Genomic DNA, 17,351 nt, shown 5'->3' with positions numbered 1-17,351 from the left:
GTGGGCTGGGTAGGAGGGGGGTTGGGGGGTCAAGGGTAAGGGTGAAAAAAATGAAATTTTGAAATTGAAAATATTTTTTGAAAACAAACTTAAAATTATTTTTTTTGGAGAGGGGGTGGTTGGGGGCAGGTTTGAAGTTGGAAGAGAGTTTTGGAAAATGTTTTCCATAAGTTTTGAAGGGAAGTCATTTTCCTTAAATTTGAGGAAAATGAGTTGATTTGGAAAATATTTTCCAAAACATTTAACCCAACCAAACATGAGAAAATTGGAAAACATTTTCCGGAAAATGTTTTCCTTCATACCAAACACACCCTATGTCTAAATTTTGGTATTGATGGATAAGGTATATGTATCTAAAAGAGTTTAAAGGTGGATTAGTAAAAATTCTCTTTTTATTGATGATTTCTTAAAAAACATGCCAAGTAAATTTTAAAATGGACATGTAATTAATATGAGAAAATTGTCAAAGAAAAGACAAGTAATATAAGCCAAAGAAAGTATAACATATTTAAGATATATATCACAATTAGTTCTACAAATATTAATAAATCAAAAGTTTTTATAAAAAAAACTATGTGTTCAATCAAACACCATCGATCGTCATATATATCAAATATAAAATGGAATTATTTTAAGAAAAGTAAAATGTATAGTACCTTTAACATTGCCATCTCCATAGAGACAAACTTTGTGTTTAGGAGGAACAAGAGTTCCAAGTTGAGAAAGGTTGCCAACAAAATAACCAGCAAAGCAATTAGCAGAAATGTAAGTATAAGGAATATGAGCTTCTTCTATGGCTTTTCTCACTTCCATTTTCTCATCAAATGTTACTCTTCCTGGTTCTATTGCATCTCCCATTAGTGCTGGATCCATACCAAATTCCGATGGCAAAAATCGCTGCCAATTTTAATTAATATGAGTATCATGATAAAATACGTACATTATTTATTATTTCTTAAGTGATGTGTGTACGAACAAATGTGAACATGAAAAAAAGTATATGTACAAATAATAGTTTGTGGATGTGAAAATTAAAGCATAATTATAGATAATTTAATTAAGTTTGCATGACGTAAGAATGATTTAAGTGTGTTGAAAGCATTAAACTGTATCTCATCTAGAAGCTTGGGAGAATTACAAAGTTGTCACTGAAGAGTGTAGACTGTAGACCACTAATTAGAGAAGAATGATTAAGGGTGAATAAATAATTAGTAATTTAATTAATTAGCCATCCTTATGAGTCAAGTCAAAGTTTCATCACTAATATCCACAAACTTCACCTCTTCTAGTGGTCTTTTTGTCAACTTTTTAGATATTTCATGTATATATTTTTTAAAATTTGTCTGCTTATATTTATGGTATAAGAAGACTAAATAATATATTTGATTGACTTGTTAGGTTATTTATTTGGAGGATTAAATATTCTAGATTCGTCTTTGAATTTACTCTTCAATCCAAATTTATATGATGATGATTACTTGTTCTTTGATAAATTATTTTGGAAAAATTATCTAAATACACATCTTATTTTATCATAATCTTTGAAATTTCCTATCATTTAAAAACTTTTCAAAAATTTCTATCGGATACATCACTCTCCTCTCATTGATACATTCCTATCCCCCTCTCATACACCCCTCACCTATGTATCCTGATGACTGCTGATGTATCCGAAAGTCCAGAGATGTATCTGGATGTCCTCTGGAAGTCCAGAGATGTATCCAGATGTCCTATCTCTTCACTGATATATGCCTCCCCAGTCCCCTCTCAAATACATCTCTCACTTATGTATACGGTTGTCTGCTAATGTATCCGGAAGTCTAGTGATGTACCCAAAATCTATAAATTTTAAGGGATTTTTGTAATTTGAAAAAAAGTAGGGAAATAATGTAATTAACTCTTAACAATATGGGATTTAGATGAATTATGCTTTTTTTACATGCCTGTTAAATATTTTAAATTGTTGTAATTTATAGCACTTTTTATGTAGTTTTCAAATATATAAATTTTATTTAAGAAAATGAAAAAAAATGTATGTTCTAAAACATACATTAAAAGTCCATAATTTGAATTTTGAAAATCAAAAAACATCACATAATTTAAGACAAGCTATTGGAGTATATATTTTTCTCTCTCTTATTCTCCCTTTGTTCTCCTTGGCTAGATTTACAAAATAAATACATAGATTCACTATTTGACCATCAAGATATCGAATTTGAACTATAGTCTATAAATAATTAATATGAGTACCTTAATGTTTCCAGCTTCTTTAATGGCCTCAACCAACTTGAGTTGCAACAATATATTGTGACTTCTGAAATGCACACCGGACATGGTGCATATAACAACATCCACCTCTTTCACAGCCTCCACTAGGCTCCGGTGGTCGGAGAACGAGGCCTCGACAAGTCGAGCACCTTGCTCTTTGAACGACAACAACATCTGTAGTTTGTCGATGTCGAGGCCGATCTCCGGCCGTTGCAGGACATACGTTGTATGTCCTGCAGCTAAACTAGCCTTCACAATCCTCTTGCCTATATAACCGGTTCCACCTACAACAAGAACCTTGCTTTTAACCATTGTGTAAAATGTTGTTATTTTGGAGAAACTAAGTTATGACTATTTATATTGTGAAATTTGCTATTTTTTTTTCATATTTTTTTCAAAGGTGTGGTTGAAAATGTAGATGAAATATAAGATTTTATTGTAATTACGTTGTACTGCAGTAATTAGGCAACGTGTCTTTGTCATTACTGTGGACCTTGTTAACTAGTGATGTCTTATTGTTGTCAACTTTAATGACATTGTATGCACAAACAAGAAACGAGACTTTTTAAACTCTCTGTCCATTTTTATTTTTGAGCGCTTTTCAAAAGTTAATTTGACTAATTTTCAAAGTTAAATTAGATTACATTAATTTGATATCGTAAACAAAAAATTAAGATATTCAAAAACTATATATACAAAAAGTATTATAAATTGTAATTTTTTGCATATCAATATGATGAAAAAATACATCATAAAATGTTAGTCAAAGCTTTTATAGTTTGACTCTAAAAAAGGAAATCATGACAATGACAAATTAAAATGGACAGAAAAAGTAACGAAAAAACAAATTAAATAAAGCTATATATGAATAAAAACATCTTTAATGGGTATTTGAATTTTCTTTTCCTTTTATTAATGTGTTTAGGTAGAGACTGAAAAATGTAAGAAACACGACATTCAAACTAGGGGTGGTATGGTACTTTATGTAATTTTAGTTTTTGAATTTTAAAAACATTATATTATTATTATACTAAATTAATTCATTTGATATTTTAAAATTGAGATAAGACACAAATATTTTTAGACTATGACTGAAATTTTAGAGACACACTTAAACTTAACTAGAGTCTTATTACCCCTAAACTAATTTAAAATGAAATAAATACACCACAAACACTGACATGGCATAAAGAGTGTGCATACTCTCTTGAAGGCAAGCGATGAGTGCACAAATTTGACATATGTCATTTTTTTATTGGTAATTTTATAATTAGTTTGTATACATATTTATTGATATTAAAACGTATATATATTTAATTATTTTTATTTCTTTCTTTGTAAATATTTATTTTAAATTCTTTTCACTTTAAACTTTTTTTTAATTAATTATTATCTTTTACTTTTAATTATTTTTAAAAATTAAGTGTATTTTTTTTAAAAAAAAATTCAACGTTTTTATTTTTTTTATCTTTTATTTGATTTTCTTCACTTATTTTGACACCCGTTCAAAATTAACTTATTTTTAATACAAGACATTTGTGATTAAATTTGAATCAAATCAAAACAAAAGACAAAGAAAATAAAACCAATAGAAAAATAAAAGAGAAAAACCAATGAATGTAGGTAAAAAAAAGTTTCGATACAAGGTTAAAAAATGTGTATCAACTTAATTTAAATACAAGATAAAGAAAATAAAGATAATTTTTTTAAAAAATAATTTGTTTAAAAAATAAAAAATAAAATTTACACACGTGGCGGGCGAGTGTGTACAAACACAACCAACTTGAGTGGTTGAAGGTCGTCAGCACAAAAAGTGCACAAAAATATGAAAAAATGAGTTCAGGGGGTAATAGGACCTTAGTTAAGTTTAGGGGGTACTTGTGTCTTATTCTTTTAAAATTTGATTTTGATATTGTGCTATGCATGAGATCGGTAATCATACTTTGGTCGACTTCAACTTATATATATATATATATATATATATATATATATTCAAAAATTATCTCAATTACATGATACTAATATATTTCGCAGGTAAGACATTAATTGTTTGGTGATTCAACAAACCAAAGAGATCAAGGTTAGGTATTTGTCTTGGAAGAGAGTCGTTTTAGCAACCCCTGCAATTGTCACATTTTGGTTAGTTTAAGTGCATGCACCAAACTCCAAACTCCAAACTAACCAAAATGTGACAGTTGCATCGATCACTTAACATTATTCTAAAATCTATTTAATTTTGACACCTCCTTGCACTACTCTACCTTTGCTAATTAGCTCAATTTCCAATTTAATGTATGTTATTAGTATGATAATTTTACATGCTTTAACTGATTAATTAAGATGTATACATATATGTACTACAACAAAAACAAAGAGTATTAAAGCATTTATTGGCATTAATTAATTGTCATTGGATCTAATGTCGTTAAAGGCTTTAGGAATATATACAAAGAGTGCTAATTACCCCTAAAAGTACATATTTAGTGATAATTAAGCTATTGCCGTTAATTAATTGTCACTAAAAATCATTTTTGATGCGGTGATGTGTGACCTATAATATCTCCAAACCAATGGGAGATCTCCTCTATTTTTTTTCTCTCTCTCCCGGTATGAGATATGAATTGAACGGGAATTCTTAATGGTTCAGTTAATTAACTAATTAAGCATTCACTTGTCAGTGAGAGTTATAAAAAGAGTATCCCCTCCTTTTTTGAGTTCCAATCTTGTCCGCCCCCTCCCCCACCTTTTCCCTCCCTACAGTTTGGAGACACTTATAATTTTCTAAATCGATATTTAAAAAAAAATTATGTTACATCAGGTAATTAAATAAAATTATTTATATTGTCGTTAGCTCGAGTAAAATTTTTATAATAGAATATGGGGGCTTGAATTTCGATATCGAATCAACTAAAATTTGAGATAAGGCACAGAAATAAATATATTTGGAATCTAAACTCTAATCCATCTTAAAATTTAACTGAAGTGATAATTATCCAAGATTATAACCACTATGGAAACTCTTACCTACTTTCATATGATGGTTAATTATGTCAAGATGCATTAGGATTTATTTAAATTTTCTCTCCCAATCTTGCTTATTCAACATAATTGAGTGCTTGATTTTCATGAATTTACAAATGTTATGGAAAAAATTTGTGGATTATACTCCCTCTGTCCTTAATTACTTGTCCATTTTTCATTTTATAGTTGTCCCTAATTACTTGTCCATTTTGACAAATCAAGAAAGGACAATTTTTTTTTACCTATTATACCCTCAATTAATTACTTTGAAAATTGTAGAACTTTTTTAAAATCTTAAGTTTTTAATTCATCTACTTCATAATTAATAGGTGTAAAATGATAAATTCACTATGTCAATAATTGTTTTCTTAATAAGTGTGTCAATTCAAAAGTGGACAAGTAATTAAGGATCCATCCGTTGACCTTTTCATTAAAAATGATTTCAAGGATGAAATGGTTGGTTGACATCGTAATTATAGCGGTCTGCCACAAAACGGCATTACCTCGAAAAAGAAAAAACAATAAATAAGAAAATGAAAAATAGTTTGACTTATGTATCCGAATGTCCTGTGATGTATCCGGAAGTCCAGTGATATATCCAGAAGTCTAGATGTATCCGAAATTCATAAATTTTAAGGGATTTTTGTAATTTTAAAAAGATTAGGGAAATAATATAATTAGCTCTTAACATTACAGGATTTAGGTAAATTATACTTAACTAAATGTAATGCTTTGACAATATATTTTTATGAAATATTTATTTCACAAACCCAATATAGGATTAATGTTCAACCATTGTTGAAGTTAGAAATTTCAAAATTTGAAAATTCTTTTTTTGCAAATAAGCTCTGTTTCGAGTGGCTATTGTTGTAAAAGATCGGTTACGTATTGATGAGCCTAAATCTAATTTTTTTGGGTGATTTGGTGTAGTTTTTGAAGTATTTTTTGATGAATTAATCTGAAATTTGGATTTAAGAAAAAATACGAAGTCAGTTTTTTGTATAATAGTGTATAAGATTGTATATTATTGTATATGAGTGCATAATTACCTCTTATAATTTTGTATAATACTGTATATTGGGTATATAATATTGTATATCACGTTTTTAAACATTCTGGTAAAAATAAAATATGAAAGTTTTCTATGTTAATGTATATCGGATGTATATTGTTGTATACCAAATTGAGTTTTGGGCTATATTTTTACAATATAAATTAGGTAATTGTACTTTTCTTAAATTTTCAAATATGAAAAGATGAAAAATAAGTACTTATAAAGTATAGAAAAATTTCCTAGGGAACATACGACCCAATAAATAATATTAATGTATGGAGTTGTTTGATACGCAGAATAAGGTGTCATATCTCAACATAATGTTGTGATTGATCATTTTATAGTGTTTGGTTGACAGTATAAATTTATTTTGGATAAATTTGTGTAGTCAATCAAATACAATATAAATTCAATCCCAACCTTAATACTGAAATATCCCATCTTATTTCATCAAACTTTGAATTATTTTATCCCACATCCTAAATAAGATAAATTAATTTCAGAACTATAATCTCAATACTACATCCCAAAATAATTTAGTCTCCAAATGAAATGTATTAAATAAGACTTTCTTGATTTTAAAGAGAAGCTAGAGGTTGCCCTACCAAATAATGTAGTATTTCTCAAGTTAAAGTCATACATCTCCTTAAGTTACCTTCTCATATTTGTTCATACTTGACGTTTATATAAAAGATAGATAATGACAAGTTAGGCTACACAATATATTTTTTCAAATACTTCTAATATTTTTGAAAATAATTAATAAATCATTAAGCACTCTTTACATTTTTATTCAAATCCATTTATTAGTTTTTCAATCAAATTATCAGAATTGAAACCAAGCTAATCACTTCGATTTCACAATATCTTACAAATTAGTAATAAGCAAAGAAAAGCTTAATTAAAATGAAGGAAAACAATGTTATCTTAGCTTCGTGTCTTAGTTTCAGCAGAAAAAAAACATTTTAATGTCCCACAAAAAGGAAGAAAATCTATAAATAACAAAAGAAAACCTGTACTTCAAGACAAAACCGACTACAGAAAAGAAAAGAAAAACAAATTAAGGGTCTGTTTGATATGGAGGAAAATATTTTCTCAAAAACGGTTTCTAATTTTTCTATGTTTGATTGGTCCAAAATGTTTTCGAAATTTTTTTCTCTAAAAAACCAAATTTCTTAAAAATGATGAAAACGACTTTCCTAATGAATATAGAAAAAACAAGTTTCACAAGTGACATTCCAGGTTCATGTCTCTTGATCTCACCCGTGGCAATAAGAAATTTTGCTAAGGGTATTCAAAAATTTAATATATATCTCTAAAAAGATGTTTCGACTTGTATACACAATATTATTTTCTATATGTACAATATAATTTTTTGACGAAAGGTGTTCAAGTGACCACTCTTGAGTCTACGTAGCTATCGCTTATTTTCCAAGAAACAAGATTGGTTCTATAAATAGACAACATATGGAGTATCCATCATATATTAACTAACTAACTATATATCCATCGATCCCAGGAGAAAAAGAAGAAATATATTGAGAGATGGAAAAAAGCAAAGTGTTGATAGTGGGAGGAACAGGATACCTTGGAAAGAGATTGGTGAAATCTAGTTTAGCAAATGGACATGACACATACATTTTACAACGTCCACAAATAAGAGTTGATATTGAAAAAGTTGAAATGCTTATTTCTTTTAAGATGCAGGGAGCTCACCTTGTAACTGCTTCTTTCAACGATCATCGAAGCCTTGTGGATGCAGTTAAACTCGTGGACGTTGTAATCTGTGCCATCTCCGGTGTTCATATTCGTAGCCATCATATCTTGCTTCAACTCAAGCTTGTGGATGCCATCAAAGAAGCTGGAAATATCAAGGTACGTAGTCTTACACTTTTTATGCAATTCTGTTTTTTTATTTTATTTTATGTATTGGAAACAGCCTCTGGCAGAAATGCAAGGTAAGACTGCGTACAAATATAATAGGTCCTTGTAGTTGGGCACCTGAATCTCCTATCTAAAAAGAGTAAAACAATTTAAAAATACATTTAAAGATAAAATGTCTTATGATTGTAAGTCTTCCGTTAAATTGGCCTTTTTTTGAACCCCTTGATGAAAATCCTAGCTCTGCCCGTGGTCGGCCCTTCCCTGGACCCTGTGCATAGCGAGAGTTTTAGTACACATGGCTGCCCTTTTACTTGCTTGAAGCAATTATTTGAATAACTTTTGATTTTCCTAAAGTTGGGACAAAGTGACTTTTCTATTACAAAACAAATCAAGTAACTTTTTTTTTACATAATTTTTAGTTACTAGTTGAGTGACATTCTCGAGAATTAAGCTGATGACTCTATTAAATCGAAGAATTTTGGTATGAGATATCACATAAACTAATAAAATGTACAGAGATTTTTTCCATCTGAATTTGGAACGGATCCAGCAAGAATGGAAAATGCAATGGAGCCAGGTAGAGTTACATTTGATGATAAAATGGTGGTGAGGAAAGCAATTGAAGAAGCTGGCATTCCTTTCACTTATGTCTCTGCTAATTGCTTTGCCGGCTACTTTCTTGGTGGCCTTTGTCAAATTGGTCATATCCTTCCTTCAACAGACTCTGTTGTCTTGCTTGGAGATGGCAACCAGAAAGGTAATTCTCCCGAGTTTAAGTTATATCATTAACGTAAATGATTTCTTAATTACACTATCATGTCATCCGAAGAATATCCACAACAAGGGTGAACCGTGGATGTAGCCTGCCTTTCAGCTACGAGTTCATCTGAACCCATAACTTTTACTTACATAATATTATGTATAATATTACTAAGAATCTTAAAAGTTGAACTCACTAAATATAAATCCTGGATCCACCTCAATCTACATGTAAGTTTTCTTAAAATGTCGGACGGGTAATATTAAAAATATGATTATGTGTATTAGTAACTACATCTTTTTGTTTAATTTTGCAGCAATTTATGTTAACGAAGATGATATCGCAACATATACCATCAAGGCCATAGATGATCCAAGGACACTCAATAAAACACTTTACCTTAGGCCTCCTAAAAACATACTTTCTCAAAGAGAGGTGGTTCAAATATGGGAAAAGCTCATAGGCAAAGAACTTAAAAATCAACCCTTTCCAAAGAAGAATTTTTGGCTCCCCATGAAGGGTAAGTAACCATTTTATCTAATAAATCATATTTTTGTAGTTTGTACTCCCTTTTCCCCAATTGATTTGATGCCATTTCTCATTTATCGAGAGTCAATTTAATGAACTATAAAAACTAAATCGGAATTTTTATTGTGGTGAAACATAAAAAAACAGAGCTTGAGTATGCAGAACAAGTTGGCTTGTGTCACTATTATCACGTATGCTATGAAGGATGCCTCGCGAATTTTGAAATAGGAGAAGAAGGAGAAGAAGCATCAACACTCTATCCGGAGGTTAAGTACAATACCGCAGAACAATACATGAAGCGTTATTTATAACTCTAATAAATAAGCACGAAATATGTATATGTGTCTTGTAATTCTCAACTTCGGCTTTGTAATAAACTTATTTGATTATTCTCTAATAATTGTATATATAAGTTGCATCTGCTACCATTCCTTTGAACATTTGTGTATTTTATCAGAAATGTGCCACGATTAGAAAACGTCCAAAGTACTCAATAATAATATTCAGATGTAGTGCCTTAACTTTTTGGAGGATCGATGTGACAACATTTTTGAAGAGTTGGTGCAACACTAGTTTTTACAAATGTGCAACGCACATTAATACCTCGCTAATCATTGTAAACTTGCTTACAAGATAAAAGAATTGGAGTAAAAACACAATTGCATACATGAAGTAAGTGTTAGAATTTAACACAGGAAAAGAGATTAAAAAAAATTGTTTCTCAATATAAAATAAAAGTCGTAAGTTATTAGAAAAAATGTTTCTTTTAAAAATTAAACTAAAATCGTAAGTTTCAAAATATTGTTTTAATGTTAAAAATTGCAAGTTGAAAAAAAAATATTAAAAAGTTGTAACAAAACTACCTAATTGGCTATTCCTAGTCCAATTAAGAACATCCTAGCATGTATATAACATATATATAACATGTATATGTATATGATACATATGTAACTGATATGAGTGGGCAATCACTGCAGCTAGGGGTGTTCACGGGTCGGTTTGAAATGGTCGTTGGTTAAAACTAAAACCACACCAATTTAATCGATTTTTAAATTATCAAAACCAAACCAAATCAAATACAATATACATTTATCGGTTTGGTCGTTATCGATTTTGGTTCAGTTTGGTTCGATTATTAACCATACACAAAAATTAAAAACTATTCATTCAAAAGAGGGAAAAAAGACAACAATCATTCAAAACGAAAAATAATAAGAACGACTAACATTATAGAACTTTCGATCATTGAATTTGCTGTAAATAAAGCTTCAATTACATTCACCATTTTGCCTAGAAGGAAGAGACAGTGACATTCCTAGTCCCACCAAAAATTGTGATAAACACTCATATAAATGAAACCAATAAGATAAATATTCTCGTCTTTGGCGTTTCTTCTTGCATAAAAAAATTATAAATAAAATTTGTTGAAAACATAAATAAGACATCTAAAATTGTTTTTACAAGTAATGATACATTTGAGAATCATTTAGTTCCCTTAATTAAACTCTTCTTAAGAAAAAAGAAATTTGTACTTTAACTTGCCCTTTAACTCACTTTTAGCATTTAAAAATCAATGTATGGAAAAATACTTTTGAAAAGATTCTCAATCAAAACCCAGTAATTAGGGTTCATGTGAGAATATAAACATGAATAACAACTCAAAGATCACAATGCATAATATAATGCAACTCATAATCAAGAATTTAAAACTCGGAATCAATAACTTAACTCATATCAAGAATTTAGAACTCAGAATCAATAACTTAACTCATATCAAGAATTCTCGAAACTAAGGGTATAATCTTAGATTAAACTTTTACTAATTGAATTGAAATGTAGGGCGTGAGGACGAACTCAGTCCATCACTATGAATAGCCTTATATACCTGGAAGAACAAACTTCTTGAAGAAGTTTGAAGAAGAACTTGATTGGAAGCCTTGAAACCCTAGCTAACTTTTTGTCTTCTTTGCGGTTTTCTTTGAGTTAAGAGGAATTGAGAACATAAAATAAAAGAAATTTGAGTACTTGGTAGAATATATTCCCCTAATTGAAGTTAAAACGTCATGGCTTGGGCTTAGAAAAAGTGTGAAAGGACAAAAGAAACCCCACTTAAAAAGCTGTAAAAAATGGGGTCATCTATGATTCGTGGTTTGATCTACGTACAGTTGATCCTAGCCGTGAAATTCATATTGAATTTTTAGGGCTGAAAATTTCATTATACGGGTTCAAACTACGGCTCGTAGAGGTTCCTACAACCCGTAGATGGGTCTGTAGGAATCAAACCCCAAAATTTGAACCCCGGTACTTTTTCCACGAGTCAATAGTACATATCGTAGCTCTTTCTATGACTCGTAGAAGGGATTCGTAGGTCACTGACTCAGAAAACTATGTTGTGGTAGTCCCTGGTAAAACAATCATAAATTTTTACTTGAAACTCGAAATGAGGCAAACTTGGTAGTGTTGGAAAGGGGACTCATAGACCTTTAATTTCATAGGTCATTGGCCATCTAATTCATTATGTGCTGAGAGATATGATCGTTTGAAGTTGACCTAAGTAGAATGTTATATAAAACTTAGTCGATAATGGAGCTTACAACTCAACGTTGTGCTAGGGGGTTCTTGTGACGTTAATTCATATCTAAATTCATTCCCACACTAAAGAATTGACTTTAACACCTAAGAACAATTTAAGAATCACCCACACAACCTTATACACAAATGAAGAATGGTTCAGATCTTAAGTTAGAATTTTTTGTGGTGTTACAAGAATAGAAACTAATAACTTATTTAAACTATGAAAAAGGGTCAAAAATTCCTTTGAACTATGCAAAATTAAACATTTAAACTATTTTTGTTTTAAACTGAGGGTCTCTTTATTCAATTTCGCATGGTTCAAGGACATTTTTAATCCTTTTTCGTTTAAACTATTTTGTTTGTAAAAAAAACAAAAGATTACTCCCATAAATGAATAAATAGAATATATTGTTTTATTGTTGAAAATCTAAGTGAAAATAACGTAAGTTTCTAAAAATTGCTTTACTATAGAATATCCCAAGTTTCTAAATATTGTTGCCATATTGTTGAAAATTGTAAGTTAAAAAAAATTTAAAAAAATTGTAGGTTTCTAAATATTGTTTTATTGTCAAATATGGTAAGTTTGAAAAAAATTTATTTTCCTAATTTGTTACGAGTTGGGTTTCTAAATATTGTTTTAATGTTGAAAATTGTAAGTTGAAAAAAAAAACTTAAGTTTCTAAATATTACTTTATTGTTGAAAAAAACTGGTAAGTTACTAAATATAGTTTTCCCAAGTTATTACCAATTGGGTTTCCCAGCAAGGCAAGGGGATTGAAGCTACTTATAAATATGGGATTCCTAAATTGTCCCCATTGCGTTCAACTTTATACTTTTTGTTTCTAAACAGTCACAACTCATAAGATTAGTTTAATTCATTCAAGAGTGATGGAGTTTGAAGAAGAAGGGTTTCGATTTCGTCCTGAGAATTCAGAGTTACTTACATACCTTCTCAGGTTTATCGCTGAAAAAGATTTGCATGACGATGGTTTTATTACCGAGTGTGATGTTTACAAACAAGAGCCTTGGCGAACTTATAGCCGTGGGTGTCATTGTGGAGGAGGAGATGATGGGGATACTAGTATTTTTCGATACTTTATTTCACCCAGACATAAGAAAAAGAAAACTAACGATAGATTTTGCAGAGTTGTGGGTAAAAATCTTGGGACTTGGAAGCAACAAGATAAGGGCAAAATGGTTGTGAGTAAACATAACAAGTCTTTGAGTATGGGACTCAAGAAGAGTCTCTATTATGATACTAAGATGTGTTGTCCTGATGATGGCAAGTGGCTCATGAAGGAATATGTTTTTTGTGAAGCTATTCTTAGAAAGTTCGAAAACTCTAATTTTAAAGACTATTGTATTTGTGCAATAAAAACGAAGCCCGAAAAAAATTCTGCTAGTTGTTCTCGAAGTAGTAATATGAGTACAACTGATGAACAGAAGGTGGATACAAAGGTGATTTCAGGGGTAAATTCTGTTGTGCCGCGGATGGATCAGGAATGTAAGGAGGTCACTCCTATCAATATTGTTGAACCAATGGTGCAAATTCAAGAGGCTTCATCAGGTGAAGAGAAGATCAAAGAGCTAATAGAAAACGATGATCCTGAAATAACGCTTATGCGGAATGAGGACTATGGAATGATCAATCATCCTATCAATGTCGTTGAAAATCCAGCAATGGAAGTTGATGATGTTGAGGTGCAAATTCAAGAGGCTGCTGGTGAATGGAATGGTGTTTTGGAATTTGAGAACACAATGCCAGAAAATAATCTGCCTAAGCAACCAGCACACCTGCAGCAAGATTGTCCTTTTGGTTTTAATGAGGACCGTATTGCAAGCTTTGTTGGACTACCATCTGGTTGTGGGAACTCTGCTATCAGGAACAATCAGGTGCAAATTCAAGAGGCCCCCGGAGAAGAGAATGGTCAGTTGGAGCTAAATACTTTTTCTCAAATACAACAACCTATGATTCCTGACTTTGCGAATGTGAAGTCAAATATCACTATACCTGAAATATATGATACTTTGGCTGAATATATGGGTGTCGATGTATTGATGAATCCGAACAATGAGCTGCTGATCCATCCTTTTGATTTTTCTAAACATCAGGTGCAGATCACTCAAGAGGCTGCTGGTGAAGAGAATGGTCTGTTGGGGAAAAATATGTCGCCTTTTTCCAAAGTTCAAGAATTTGTTATGCCAGAAAATAACGTGCCTGAAATGTTCGATACGGGTGACACATTGTTGGAGATAAACCAGACACCACAAGAAGAATCTGAGACACTTTGTGAAACAGAAGAATCCAGCTTTGTTGCAGACCTTACAGAAGCCTTGTTAGATCATGAGCCTTTGAAGGATAGATGGGATGCAATTAGGGAGAGTAAGAGTACATTATTGTTGGACCAACAATCTTGGCAGTCTAAGGCGCATTTACAAGATATGCTGCTCTGAAGAATTGGAGAGTTTCAGCTAATTTGTGGACAACACTAACTAGCTAGGTTCAGTTTTTAAAACACTATCAGGAGTTTTGTGTCTACTTCTTAGTCCTTTCTGTTTGATGTTTCTTATAGTTTATGTAAATTCTATTTTGACAAAGAAACTGTTATTATAAGCTTTATCACTTGTTACAAAAGTTGATACAGTCCCCCCTAAATGAAATTTTTTCTTCTGTCTAAACCAAATCTACATTCATTCAAACATATGGGTATTGCTAGCTGAATGATTTATCTAGGTTTTCTTTAAATTTATATGCCCAATTTTATGTGGTCAATTTGAAGTACGAATATAGTAATGAGGAATCAATGTCCAAATTTATGTCACCTTTATTTATTGGGACGGTGAGCGCTACATCCAATTCAATCCAAATCTTTTCATTAGTGTACTATACTACCCAGCAAGCAATACACTGCACATCTAATTCGTTCATTCTTAATTTCCAATCCTATTCATTGTTTATTTCAAATAGCGGAATTATTGTGGAAGAGAGGCACTACTCTTGGACAAGGTAGTTTCAGTGTCCTTTCGTTAGCTTCTACGTCCAACACACTATTTCATGGCATTACTCTTCCCTCTATTATTGCCGTCAAATCTTGCAACTACAGTGCTTTTCAATCGTTGAAAGAAGTAGAGGAATTTCTCAGTATGTTCAAACACTCTCCTTGCATTATACACTCTTTTGGAGTTAATCTCTCCTTCGAAAATGAAGTCGACCTCTACAGCATGAGGAAGCCTTGTCAATCGTCTTTGGAACTTTAATTCACTGCCGGAGTTTGAAGTTAAGAAACACATAAAGAATGTTCTTTTAGGCCTCAGTTGCATTCACAACAATGAAATTATTCACTGTGACATCAACCCTGACAATATTCGACGAAACTGCCAAGATTGCTGATTTTGGGCTCTCCATGACATTTGAACAGGGCATGAATTGGTGTGTAACTGTGACAACAGATAGATCCATAAATAAAAATTTATTTGCAAAAAAGTACATCTGGGCTTGATCCCTCTTTAGAATTAGTTTTGGGGTATGTAGGTAGTGTGTGACGAAGATGATCTCACGTGCAGCCCCTTATTAGTTTAATAAAAAAAAAAGTTGTGTAGTTGATCAACATTCTTTATAAAGAAAGGGGAATTATTATCTCTGTTTTGCCACAGTACAATAATTGCACAGCTCTCTTTTATGTTTATCTATTAGTGTTAAGTGTGCCAGTCCAATTTCAAACTCTGTTGCAGATTCATTTGTATGATGATCCATCTGCTACTCTTTCAATTTCAAAATTTGCCTTATGTCATTTAAATTATCTTTCAGTGATCTATCTAGAAACAGGCTTTTCCCACCTCGAATCAATTTGAAATTTGTGTTATAAAACATGATTTTCCCACCGATTTAATGTGTTTCAAGATAATTAAAAGTTTGCCAGCATTATGAATTTCAGGTTTTCCAGTCTCTTTTGTTTACCAAAATGTGTAATGCATACAATTTGTTAGCAGTAAAAGCCAGAGTGACACTATATATGATGAAGAGCTTGTTTGATTATCTCTAGTACTATTAATATCATGTGGTGTGGTTGACACCAAAATTTGATATCAGGTAAAAGTTTGTCTTTGCCACCAAAAAGACTTTGTGACAAAAATCCAGTGAAGAACAAATAACATGCTTTGAAATATTTCATTCAACTTCCTGATTCTTTCTATACATGATTTGTACAATGATGAAGAGCATGTTTGATTATTCACTCTCGAAGTGGACGATCCTGTTTTACCTTTTTTCAAACTTGGTCACTCCTCCTATCACACTGTGCTCTCTCTAGCGCTTGAGAGTACTAGCTTTGGTTTCCCTAGCCTATCCGATAAGAGCATTTCTATTAGTTGAATGACGTTCTGGATAATTAAGCCAATCACTCAGGTCACTCTATTCAATCGAAGAATTTTGATATGCTTTCTCACAGACATATACAATGCACAGAATTTTTTTTCCATCTGAGTTTGGAACGGATTCAACAAGAATGGAAAATGCAATGGATCCAGGCAGAGTCACATTTAATGATGAAATGGTGGCGATTCAGAGAAACCCATTAAAGAATCTGCCATTAAGTTGCTCGGACTCTTCACTTTTGGTGCCGCACCCGTGTCGACGCGACATGGGTGTGATGTGGGTGTGCGATCCGTGTTCGATTTGGTCAACCAATTTTGGGTTTTTTGACCAAAATTGATGGGGAAAGTTCTGGACAGTTTTAATGATTTCAATACAAAAGTCATGTTTTTTTTTTAAATAAAAAACTATTTATGAAGGAATTAAGAAGTTATGTTTCTTAGAAATTAAAAACTATTTATGAAGGAATTAAGAAGTTTGGGTTCATCAAGTTGACTGAAAATGGATAATAAATTTGTTACTAGGAGTAACTACAATTAGAGAGTTGTGAGCGGTAGTATCAAATTTGATTTACAATATAATCTCAAAAAATTAATCTTAATTTTTTTTTTTGGAAAAACTACCTAAATAAACATACTATATTAACATATATCCATATGAATGTACTTGTATGATACTCATGTATCTAAGTGTTTTGTTTGTTGGATACATCATATATTGATAATTTCTAAATCAAATTAATGAATTTTATTATTTTAAGAGTAATAAAATGAAATTAATTAAATTGCATGACCAAGATATACATGTTTTTTTTGTCTTTTATTAATAATATTAACGAATTTATTATTTCAAATAATAATAAAATGAAATTAATTAAACATAGATACACT

At 31.1% G+C, this 17,351-nt stretch overlaps 2 protein-coding genes across 2 annotated transcripts in view; one reads left to right on the top strand and one right to left on the bottom strand.

Moving 5' to 3' along the window:
• Positions 1 to 2,657, bottom strand: part of LOC102590543 (isoflavone reductase homolog) — a 6,601-nt gene extending 3,944 nt beyond the window's left edge. Inside the window, exons 1-2 of the mRNA XM_006353638.2 lie at positions 2,251 to 2,657; positions 657 to 897 (exon numbers count right to left, since the gene is read on the bottom strand). Of these exons, the coding sequence (XP_006353700.1) occupies positions 657 to 897; positions 2,251 to 2,580 (571 nt within the window). The 5' untranslated portion in view covers positions 2,581 to 2,657. The remainder of the gene's footprint in view (positions 1 to 656; positions 898 to 2,250) is intronic.
• Positions 2,658 to 7,846: 5,189 nt separating this feature from the next.
• Positions 7,847 to 9,991, top strand: LOC102597564 (bifunctional pinoresinol-lariciresinol reductase 2-like). Its single transcript, XM_006353656.2, has 4 exons — positions 7,847 to 8,218; positions 8,744 to 8,984; positions 9,304 to 9,507; positions 9,663 to 9,991. Exons 1-4 carry the CDS (start codon positions 7,889 to 7,891, stop codon positions 9,824 to 9,826), a joined length of 939 nt encoding a protein of 312 aa, XP_006353718.1. The 5' UTR covers positions 7,847 to 7,888; the 3' UTR covers positions 9,827 to 9,991.
• The last annotated feature ends 7,360 nt before the right edge of the window (positions 9,992 to 17,351 follow it).

The sequence above is a fragment of the Solanum tuberosum genome, unplaced genomic scaffold (genome assembly GCF_000226075.1).
Source record: "Solanum tuberosum cultivar DM 1-3 516 R44 unplaced genomic scaffold, SolTub_3.0 scf00158, whole genome shotgun sequence".
NCBI lineage: Eukaryota > Viridiplantae > Streptophyta > Magnoliopsida > Solanales > Solanaceae > Solanum > Solanum tuberosum.
This window is presented reverse-complemented; position numbering and strand designations above follow the sequence as displayed.

What these genes read in the sequence shown, in the direction of transcription:
- LOC102597564 (XM_006353656.2), top strand. Translation starts at nt 7,889, where the DNA reads ATGGAAAAAAGCAAAGTGTTGATAGTGGGAGGAACAGGATACCTTGGA. An exon ending in AAGAAGCTGGAAATATCAAG is followed by an intron (nt 8,219 to 8,743) that starts GTACGTAGTCTT and finishes TAAAATGTACAG; the next exon opens with AGATTTTTTCCATCTGAATT. An exon ending in TTTTTGGCTCCCCATGAAGG is followed by an intron (nt 9,508 to 9,662) that starts GTAAGTAACCAT and finishes ATAAAAAAACAG; the next exon opens with AGCTTGAGTATGCAGAACAA.